This window comes from Teleopsis dalmanni, chromosome 2 (assembly GCF_002237135.1).
Source record: "Teleopsis dalmanni isolate 2A chromosome 2, ASM223713v2, whole genome shotgun sequence".
NCBI lineage: Eukaryota > Metazoa > Arthropoda > Insecta > Diptera > Diopsidae > Teleopsis > Teleopsis dalmanni.
Genome location: NC_051847.1, coordinates 57,657,009 through 57,669,228, shown reverse-complemented (window position 1 = coordinate 57,669,228; position 12,220 = coordinate 57,657,009). Strand labels below are relative to the sequence as shown.

Here is a 12,220-nt window from a genome sequence, read left to right as displayed (position 1 = left end):
CGATTACGACATTCTTAACACATGAACGATCTACATAAATTAACTCAATAGATATCAAAAATGTCCATTAGATTATAATGTTCTCAAATAATCTCTGCTATTTTAAAACCGATTCAAAATTTAAAATTTCTACTTATGCATAAACACATTATGCTGGTGGTACTGTTCCCATCAAATACACTGAGTTGATAGTCGAATATGCCGTTTAATGAAATGTAGCGCCAGAGCAATGTGGCTCAAACAAAGATTTTTCTTTTTGTGTTTATACAATAATTTGAATAATTTTTTCTTTGGGTTTTTTACTCCGCTCAACATCAAAATACTGGACGATCAGTGTTTTAGTTCAAGTGCTTCGTTGGTAGCGTTAAATCGTGGGTCGTGTCGTGGTTTCGTTTGTAAATTGTATATAAATACTATAGATATATGTAAAATATTAATAATACATTTTGCAAGATTTTAAATGTTTTGATTTTTTTTTTGTTAATTTATTTGTGAAATTACGGGCTTTTTCGTTTTAATTTAAAAAATTCAAGTGAATTTCTAATAATTTTTAAAACGCAGTTAATACAAAAGAAATAATTGATTTAAGTTTGAAACTTGTTTTTTAGGGTACGTCTGCTATTAAATAAAAAAATAAATAAAAACAAAAATAACACATAAATAAAAAAAAAACAAAATATTTTTAAATATATTGTTGTATATATTCACAATAATATACCATTCCAGCTACATCAATGTATAATTAAAAATGTGTAAAAACCACAAAATATAAAGTCTAATTTACAATTTTATTTAAATTTTGATTTAAGTCAATTTTATATGATGATTTTATTATTGTTGCTGTTGTTGTTTTGTGTGTCGACATTTGCAATTATTTTTTATGCATGTAAATTTTTTTATTTTATGTATTTTTTTTCTCTTCACTTTGTTGTTTTTTATTTTTTTTACAAATAATTAATTTTAAAGGAAAAGTTCAATTGGAATCTCTAATCTTGATTTGTGTTGGGAATAAGAAGCAGAGAAAATCACGGCTTTTGCTCAAAGTGAGTGTAGATTTGTTGTTTGTCTGGTTTTTACTTTGTTAAGTTAACAGTTGTTTTTGTTGTGAGTGAGTTAGGATTGCACAAAAAGTTTAACAAAAATGAAAAAAAAATTACAACAAAAATACACAATAAATAATTTTAAACGTCAATGCGGTTGTGCTAAAATCATGAAATATATACAAATAACTAATAATATATGACATATATGTTGAAATAATAAGTAATATATCATTAAATTATTATTTTAAGCACAATAAAATTTAAAAACACAGTTGCTAAACAAAAACCGTATAAATAAAAAAAAAATTCTATCTTTTTTTTTTTAATTTCAAATTGGTTGATTGCAAAATTAGTGCCTTGACTATAGAAGCAAAACACAAAAAAAAAAAAATTATTTGAACCGTAGTTGTGTGTGCTTTATGTTATGTGTGAAATCGAATTAGTTTTGTGTGTGAAATAATGCCGCTCCTGCTTTTTTTTCTCCATACTGATAGGTAGTTGCTTCTGATGGTTGTATGGGTAGTTTGTTGGTCATTCCTGTCATTAATTGCTGCAACTACCAAAATTTAAAACTATTATCGAATTTTTTTCCTTTTATTTTATTTTTTTTTTTTTTTGATTTTTGGGAAATTAATTTGTTACAACAATAAACTATAAGTATTCGTACTTAAAAAAACAAAATTTATTTCATTCAAAAAAAAAACCTTTTCAGCAACAAATTTGTAATTGTGTCATGTATTATTAACGCCTGGTACATATGCAGCACAGCTAAAATGGCCAATGTTACCGTTTCTGTTTACAACTCCATTTACAAAAAAAAAAAATTATATATAAAACATGTATGCTTAAAATATTAGAAAAATAAAATTTAAAGCAAACACATTTTGAATATTAAAGAAAATAATTTAAACAATCAACAACCGTCAACGTCGTTTGTGTACAATCAACGTGAGTGACGACAATGACTTCCGTAGCAGTAATAACGTAATTATGTATGTCCATACAGGGTGTTTGCACTTTTGTTTTCATTTCAATATATGAAATTTCTTTACCCCAAATGGTGTTGTTATTGATTTTGCAAACATTTTTAATAAATATTTTCGTAGACATAAATACGCTTTCCCTTTGTTGTGTAATTACAATATAGAAAGTGATAACCCTATAAGATAAATTGTACAAAATAAATCATTTGCATATAATTACATATTATTTTAATAACAATAAAATAAATAAAATTATATGCATTTTTTGAAAACAACAACAACAACAGCGACCGAAATGCATGCAATAATTATAATTAATTTTATTTTTGAAGTCGTGTTAATTATCGCTACCGAACTCCATACCAAGTTGCCATACTGATAAGTTGCTTACAGCAAGGAAATTGTAATGTCGAAGAGTGATAAAATTCTGTGATATGCGCTGCTAGCTTTAAGTGGAGACTCATATCCGCTTTCAATGATATTTATTACTATACAAAAATTAAACACCAAGTAAACTGCCTTATATCAAAGGAAGCAATTAAATTATATTTCCAACATTTCTTAATAATAGTTTTTTATTTTTTGTTAAAGGTTTAAACTAGTTTTGAGCTCTTGTCTGTAAAATCAACTATTATGTACATTTTAATGGTTTTTGTTTTAAATGCGAACACAAAATTGGTTACAACGGCAACAATGTCCTTTATTTCATTAATATCAGTTTAATGTTTAATGAGTAAACTGTTATAATGTATACTGTTATGCTGTATACTGTTATACTATGTAATTTATTATTCAAGTATTAAATAATCGACCTTAAGCTCAGTAAAATTAAATTTTATTACATGTATATTAAATAATACATAGAAATTTATTACAAAATGAATGGCATCCGGAAATCCTCTTAGTCAGTATAGGGCAATATCTGCAACTAATCATATTTTTTTTTATATTTCTATATTAGGATAACAATATCACAATGATCATTATCATCATATTTAACTGCGTAATCAACTTAAGATAATGTATTAAATAACGAACCTTCAGCCCAGTTAAATTAAATTATTATTATTATTATTACCTATATTAAATAATACTTAAAAATTTATTACAAAAGTAATGGCACCCAGAAATTTTCCGAAATATCTGAAGATATTCACATTTTCTTTATACGTCTATATTGATATAACAATATCACAATATTCGTTGTCATTGGGGTTTTGCCTATATCAAAATTCACTTTCTCTCATCCTCACTCTTTGCAAATTATGATATACCTACTACAATCTGAAGAACTCATTGCAGGCTATAGTCTTTACTTGTTCTAAAGATCCGGTGAACTTTAACTTTCAGTTTCCTCATATAATTTTTTTTTCGGAGTTTATACGTTAGAATTTGTGATATTAGAGTTTGATATATAATCGCAGATGTTTGTTTTTCAAAGTTGTAATATTAGAGCTATATAAATATATCGTAATATGCTTTGTTTATGAACATTATTATATGTTAAAGTTTAGATTTAATCCCAGTTATGTGGAGTCTTTCACCAGATCAAAGGCATATTCTTTTATTTTCAGTTTTTGTCGTATTTTATAGCATTTGAAACTTTTGTTTTTCTAAGTACATTTATTTCCCTCTTGTTGATTCTAGGGTCAATATTTTTTCTAGTTTTTAATTCATTTTCTTGTAGTTCCGACAAAAAACTGGCTATTATATTTGTGTCGACAGTATTCATTCAATATTCATTCATAAGCGTTCGCTTTGGTGTGGAGTCACCTTAACGCGCTTTGATAGCAGAAACTTCCTTAACGGACACCTCTATCAGTTTTCTAAAATAAAATATTCTTTTATAACTTTTTGGAACAAGTTAGGCCCTTCTTTAACAAACAAAAGTTGTCTTTTGTAACGAACTCTTAAGATTTTGTTTAAGAAATTGTTTATTAGATTATATTACCGATTAATGGAACCATGGCTAACTTGTCAACTAATCTACTTTAAGAAATAAAGGGTACTTGTAATGAGCTGACATAATTAGTTGAAATCATAAAAAATTATCTGCATCAAATAAATATTTATAAAGTTGTCAAAAAATAAAAATGTTCTAGAAAATAATGCACCAATTAAACAAATATTATTTTTTTTTGATAAACATAGATAATAAAAAATATTTTTAGACCCTATGCAGAAGCGTTTGCTTGCTTTCCTTCTTCAAACAAGATCAGATTTTTTTCCCCTGACTAATTTGTTAACCTGCATTAAACAAAATTTATAGATAACAAATTGTATATCTGAGATAAGTGCTCGTAATTTAAGAGATCATTTAGAATTTTATATATTTTGAAAAGTAAATTAGTCTTGGTAAAAATAAATACTTGTGGCGTCACGCTCGAAACATGCTGAACACGATTTCACTAAGAATAAAAACAATTAAATAATTTCAGATAAAAAAAAAGCGCTGAAGTTGCATCAAGTAAAGCTAGAAAAAATCTCATAATTAACTGAACACTTGTCTATTATGTGGTCGAGCGGGCCGGGCCGGGCCGGTGGAAATGAGTGGTTTTTCCCGATTGGTATCTTACGTTTCTCTAATGCATGTACATATACACACAGACAACTGCATACTACTTGAGTCCGAGCAGTAGACTCGAATCTAATCGTCGAATTCATCATCATCAGACATTCTCATTGTTGACTTTATTTGATGCATTCTTCGCGCTTCAGACTAAGCTCACAAATGTGCTGGCTTTATTGCCGCTAATAATAAGTCTTCTGTATTCTTTATGCTAATTATACATCAGAAGAATGTATTAGTAAAGTGGGCCAAGTGCGGGAAGTACGGTGTCACGGCGATTAATCAAGAGTTTACTCTGCTCATTTATTATAGTATTTGGTCTTGGCATGTTAGAAGCGGAAAATTTCGTAGCTCTGTGATTGTTTTAAACACCGAAGTACGGATACTAGTACGAATCAGTCTGAGTTGTATTAGAAATTCGGGTTCTAGGTAAAAATTATTATGCAAGTACTTGGATTCTAGTTAATTATTTATTTATTATTATAGGTGGGATGAAAAAATAAAATTATAAATATTTTCATAAACAATTTCTTAACAGGTTTTGCTGGTAAAGTTTTAAACATTTTTCAATCACATTTTTTTTCCATATATTTAATTATTAGTTTTATTATATGTATATATATTAATTTATAAACAATTTAAATTCTATTTTGTCTTAAACCTAAATCTAGGTATTATTTAATAGATTGTTGCTAACCAACTAAGTTTCTCTGTCGTGCAATAATATTTATTTTTCTTCTTAATTCTTCAGTTATATATGTGGACGTTAATAGAAATCAGGTTCAATTTTGTTTGACTGTTCAAAAATGTTTTTGTTGTTGAAAGTTTGCTTTGAGTCCCTATAGGAAAAGGTGAGCCGCACTTATTTGTCTGAAAAATGAGTAGCTCCTGAATTTGATTAGTTTTGCACTCCTTTATCAAACGCATTTCTTTATATTGCAGCTTAAAGCGTATCTAATGTAACCACACAACAGTTAAAGTCTAACTTAGCGTTGTTTTAATTGAAAATCTTATTGGAAATAGACTTACCCATTAGCTCGGATCATTTGTAAATTTCTATGCCCAGCTGAAAACTGAAATATAGATTTAAAAATAAATTCTTGATAAATTGGGAAAATTACTTAATAAATTGCCAGTAAATACTTCTATTCACTATTCTTCTACAACAACTCTTCAAAACTTCTTATTAAAAATGATTTTTCAAAATGATATAATATCTAAGCCACATTATTAGTCCCGATACTTGTGACTAACTCTTATTAAGGTAAATTCCACGTAATATTATATATTCTATGTCAAAAGCAAATACTGCAAATAAATCTGCAATTTTTTTTTACCATATTTTATTATTAATAAACTTATACAATGTCTAGATCTAATAAATATCTCTGATACTTGATAAATGTGATATATAAGAATATATGGTTACAGCGATATTCTGTGCAGTAATTGCAATTAGCAATAGTAGCAGTAATAGTATATTAGCTTTATTTATTTCATTTTAAATTTGTTGTGTATTAAAAAGAAATTTATAATAAGTATATTATATATATAAAGTTAACAGCTATGACATTTTAGCCGTTTGCTGGAAATAAAAACTTTAACCATTAGCAATATAATCTATTCGCAATCTTTTAAAAAAAAATCCATCACTATTCTTTTTTTCTTACTATTCCAAGCAAGCAATTCTATATAATTCTAGTCTATATAAGATTTAAGGAAAAAACTACGTGAAAGATATCGAAACTACATGAAAGCTTTATTTTGATAACTGTACATAAATGCACTAATTATATCTATTTTCGGGACCGGGAAATGTGTTTAGTGTGCTTCACAAGGCAAGATATAAAATTTGAACCAGTGCATCATCCCAAAAAATATCACGCTTTATAATGACTACTGCTACCACTGACTTCAATCATTCAAAATAATTTTTGGTACACTTTTCTCAATACAGTATAAGTTAGAGATATAATGGAAAAGTACGCATGGTCTATTTGAAACAATACATACAAATACTATGTAACATTCCTTGCAGTATTTTGGTCTAATCCAAGGTAAATTCTGTATACGTGGATTATATCCCATCCGTTGTACGTAGCGATCGTAAAATATATTTTACTAAAGATGTGTTATATATATTATGTTATATATATTATATTATATATATTATATATTATATTATATATATTATATATCATATTATAAATATTGAAAATATTGATTTATCGTTTCATATTTTACAAGTCAATTTTGCGTGTTATATTAGTTTTAAAATTTCTACCTCACTAATCATTTTAATTATAATCATTTTATTTTTTTCTTGTAGTACATACTTTATGCTCTTTACTATTTCAATACTCTCCACTGATCCGTATAGTGATTTTTACTGTGTTATTGTTTATTAGAACACTCCAAATACTAGATTCAGTTAGATTTATCTTATTAAACAAAAGTGCAGTTTAATTTGGTATATAGACAAATGGCTCCAGGACGAATACCCGGTCGTTCCTAGAATCTACTAAAAACAAGACGTACAAGGTCAATGCCTGTTCTATAAATTTCTGTCATTATGTGTATTCTCGGCCTTGAACTGTTTCACTGCAATTTCAAATGCAACTTCATTTGGTTAAACAAATGGCGCTATGACTAATACACTGTCATTCATGGCACCTTTAAAACAATTCTTCTAAGATTGGTCAAATTCTGTTTTATCAATCCCTGTCAAAATGTGTATTGGATGGTCACCAAAACTAATACCCAGTTTCTCGCTACCCCTTTAAAACAAGTCTTACAAGATTGCTCAGACTGTTTTATAAATTTTGATTAAAATGTGTATTGGGTGGTACCAAATCACTCCTGGACTAATACTCGGTCGTACCTACCACCTTTGAAACAAGTTTTACAAGATCTAAGTAATCTGTTCTATAAATCTCTGTCATAAATATGTTTTTTGAACCTTGAACTGTTTTCAATCCCACTGTAAGAGGCGATAGCTTTGCATATCATTTTTTACAAATTTTCCAAGAAATTTACTCAAGTGTTTGTGTATTAAAAGAAATTCAGACTTACATTCTGTGCTTCAGATTAACAATGAAGATTATATTACTCAGAAATTCTTTGACTCATGTCAGCATTCAATAATTTTTGCTTTATCCATGCATTTTGTTTGTGTACTTAGTTAATTTTTTTGAGAAAATTAAAGAATTATTTATTCTTTCTTTTTTCAGATTTGGCCTAAATCTTTTCTCTATATTTTTTTGATCCCAATAAAACGAGACGTACAACGATGTCACAATTGATGTTCTGGAATAAGCAAAATAATAATAACAACAACAATAACAACAATTCAAACAATAAAGAGGCCACAAACGATGCAAAGAATGCCAAAAAGAATTGGTTACACACGCCAGACGCACTTGTCAATGGTCATGTTGTCTATCTAGTCAAGGTTTGTTAGATCTTTCCTATATATAGGAGCAAGAAAATTATTTAAATTAAGGTTTCTAATGATATATTAGTATTAAAATTAAAACTATATTGTAATTTTAGTTTTTTGGAAATCTTATGGTTGATCAACCTAAAGGCATTGAGGTAGTCAAGGATGCCATACGTAAATTACAATTTGCGCAACAAATGAAAAAAGCTGAGACAGGGACTCAGGAGAAATTTAAGAAAGTCGAAATAACAATAAGTGTGGATGGAGTGGCAGTGCAAGAACCACGTACTCAAAAGATACTGCATCAATTTCCTCTACATAATATATCATACTGTGCAGATGAAAAAGGTGTTAAGAAGTTCTTCAGTTTTATAGCTAAAAATGTGAAGCCATTAGATGGGAACGGAAACATGAATGGTTTAAGTAGTAACGTCAGTTCCAACAGCAGCACTGGCGGCAGCAGCAATACACCAGAATCGCATGAGTGTTTTGTGTTCATATCTAATAAGTTGGCTTCAGATATAACATTGACCATTGGTCAAGCTTTTGAGTTAGCCTATAGGTTAGTATCGATAAAAAATTTCCTGCTTAAATTAAATAATACTTTTAAACTTAAATTTCAGAAAATACATGAACACCACCGAAAAAACGGAATTGGGTAAAGCACAACAACAAATTGCTGACTTGGAAAAAACGGTTACGATCTATAAAAATCGTCTGCGTGAGTTATCAACTAAAATTTCTAAAGCCGATTTAGATACATTACTATTTAAAATGGGCATTAAAGATATTTTAGAAGTATCTAATGAGAGCAGTAATCCACTTGCAAATGGCAATGGCATTAAAATGAGTAGGTTTCCAAGCAATACATTGAACTTGAAAAAAATTTGTTTATTTTTTTAATTTTTTTTTTGTTTTTATTTCGTTTCTTTAGCTAACGACGATAAGTTATTGATTGATACGAATTCAAGTCATTCTAATAAATCTTCCAATTCGACATCGTATGTGCCTATGGTGCCGCCACGTAACTCAATACAAAGCCAAATTTTGCATAAATCCAGCAGCCAAAAAATGGAGGAACTCTTACTCAACTCTGATTCAGATAGTGACTTCGACCCACGTGCTGATGAATCGATTGACAGCGGTAGCAGTAAAAATGACAGCAGTGATTTATTTGGCTTTGAACCAGCGAAAACGTATGGTCAGCAATTATTTAATAATAATAGCGAAAGTAAATTGAACAATAATGGCACTATTAATAATATAAATAGTTTTACAAACGAGATCAACATACCGCCACCATTACGTATGTTTTATATACATTCAATTTTTATTGAAACTTTTATTAAAATTTATTCTTTATTTTAGTTGCACCACCACCAAAAATGGCTGCATCAAGACGCAGCACTTCAACAACCAGTAACAACAACAACAATATCAATACTACTAACAATAATAACAATCATATTTTGAATGGAAATGCGGATTTGTTCGGTTCAGATCCATTCGACGTTAATGGACCTAGTATTTTTACGGTAAGCACATTTAACATTGAACATAACTATTTGAAAAGATAGTGCACATTATAAAATTGTGTTTTCTTAGAAAACTATGGGTTTAGAAAATAATATTTTCCTTTCCTTTTGATTATTCGAGTTTATGCTTTTCTTGCCATCGCAAATTCTTCTTTCATGGTGTGATAATCCACAAAGGACATAAGCCTGCCGTGCAATAACATTCTTTATTGCTCCTAATTTTTTATTTTTACCAATAATTCTTTTTACATCTATTCTATCTCATCGGAACAATCTATCATTTGTTTCTGGTTCCAGGTAAAATAGCTAATCGAATTTTATTTAGTGGCCTGTGACCTACATATTATAACTATTTTATTCAGTAACCTACTAATACCATATAGTAGGCCCCCCTTAAACTGTAGATTATCATGTTGCTGTTGTAATAGTAGAGTCTATAAAGTAGATAACCTGAATGGAATTACAAATATAGCTACAGGAGTTAGGCCATATTTGGTCAAAGAAAGTCAAAAAGGGAAAAATATTGTTTAGGAATAAGAGTAAATGCAGTTCTTCCCGGAAAATAAGAACTTTGTTGCTCCACAACCGTAATCAAGTAAATGAAACTCCAGCTATGTGGTAGATATTCAATATTCCTGAATTATCATATTCTTCATTAAGAGTTCGATATTTCATCTTAATTTGACAGTACTATTGCCATTATTCTAATTTGTTTTAAGTATCTCAGCATCTTCAGTAAAATAACAAGGTCAACTAAACGAAATAGATAACTCCGGATACATTTTACTCGTTACAAAAACATAAGAAGTCTAATATGACAAGATTAGATTAAACCACTATGCAAAACTTAAGCAATTATCATAGACAATAGGAGTTTAGTTAACTTTAATCTGCATGTGCAAAAAATTACCTCAATATGAGGGGCAGGTTAGTCTGGTACCGGGTCAAAAAATTGTAGTAATTCCAATTTAATACATATTAAAAAGCTGAAGACCTTACAAGTATAGCGATACAAAAGATAGGTCTCTGATTTACACACTTAAGATGATAATCTTTTAGTGTACTGGGTGTTTTTTTTTTGTAGCCCGTTTCGTAGACCTCATTGTAAGATTCCTGGAGTTAGTAATCTTATATGCCGACGCAGAGGCATAGACCATGCTGTTCTTGGAGATTTTGATAGCAGTGTGCATAACAACTCAGTTGATATTGTATAAATGACTGAATCCAATACTTCTATAGGTTTAGGACATATAACTTGCATAGTTACGATAAAGGACGTTGAAATACAATAAAAACTTTAATGTTAATGAATATGTTTTCCATTTACAAAATCTTTGCTTTTGAAATTATCTTTTTTAAACTTGGACTAAAATAGTAGCTGTACACAATAAATGAACAATAATGTAATACTTTCTATTTCTACCTATAGAAATGAGATCTATAGGTTGACTTGAATGACATTATTAACACATGTAGGGCTTAGTAGTACTCTATTGATGACACAAAACGATGATCGGTTAACATGTATAAAATACATTTGTTCCCGAAATATATTTTGATGTTTTCCCTTTAGTCTTTTACTATGTTATATCACTAGATTACTGAACTCATTACGTGAAATCGTAAATATCTCTTATAACCCTTTAAGGATTATAGTATTTCTCACTTGCATTAAACAAATCTAATTAATACATTAACTAATCTCTATTTTCATTTTGCAGAATAAGCTAAGCAGCATTTCAGTTGATGATTTTTCACTGGAAAGTCTCGATCCATTAAGGAAGTGAGCTATGCAACAACTCTACAGCCAGCATTCCAAACTTTACTCTAATAAAAATGATAAGAACATTCCACTTTAAGGCAAGTGAGAAATTAATGTACTTGCAGTTTTTGTTGATGTCGACCTTTAATTCCTTTCGTATGCTGCTTCTTCATTGTATTATTATTAAATTTAATATATTAAATCGAATACTATTTACCGTAAATGAACATAAATGAATAACTTAGTAAATATTCTAATTAGTTTGTCTTTTGTATATTTAATTAAAAACAATCAGCATTATTTTTTTATTATAAATTTTGTTTTTTCTGTCTATAAATTTAAATATTTATATGTGCGCTATTATTTTTATGTATTATTAATAATATAAACAAATATATATATATATTTATTATTATTAATATTATTATTATTATTATTATTATTGCAATTATGTTATTTGATTGATATATATATGTATATGTACCAGTAATGCTGTTGTATGTATTATGTAGTATATATGCTATATACTATTATTGTATTTGTATGTAAAAAGCAATATTAGAAAAATGAATTTGTTGTGTAGTGTATTAAATATAAATAATTAATTAATGTTTGAAGACGTTGAACAAGTGATAACACCATTTAAAATGTTAAAAATTTATAAAATTATGTGTATGTATTTTTTATTAATATTTTTAATTATTGCTAAAAAGTATTGCAATTCACAATTGTAATTGAAAACAGAAAAAAAATTTACATATGCAATGTTATTGTATTATTACGACATACTTTAGTGTAAAAAAAACCGAAAACTCAAAGTTGTTTTCCTCGTAAAAATATTTTATTATTATTAAATTTACTTGTTAAAAAATCGAATGCTTTGTTTACT

General features: G+C 28.2%; 1 protein-coding gene across 2 annotated transcripts; it reads left to right on the top strand.

The window, feature by feature from the left end:
- The first annotated feature begins 339 nt into the window (after nucleotides 1-339).
- On the top strand, nucleotides 340-11,629 carry LOC119679517 (PTB domain-containing adapter protein ced-6). Of its 2 annotated transcripts, XM_038091913.1 has the most exons (8): nucleotides 525-609; nucleotides 967-1,043; nucleotides 7,826-8,046; nucleotides 8,148-8,596; nucleotides 8,658-8,884; nucleotides 8,969-9,340; nucleotides 9,403-9,569; nucleotides 11,291-11,629. In XM_038091913.1, the coding sequence occupies exons 3-8, from the start codon at nucleotides 7,885-7,887 to the stop codon at nucleotides 11,354-11,356; spliced, it is 1,443 nt and encodes a 480-aa protein (XP_037947841.1). In that variant the 5' UTR covers nucleotides 525-609; nucleotides 967-1,043; nucleotides 7,826-7,884; the 3' UTR covers nucleotides 11,357-11,629. The 2 variants fall into 2 exon arrangements, with proteins under 2 accessions (XP_037947840.1, XP_037947841.1); XM_038091912.1 differs by lacking the exon at nucleotides 967-1,043 and having other exon boundaries at nucleotides 340-609.
- The last annotated feature ends 591 nt before the right edge of the window (nucleotides 11,630-12,220 follow it).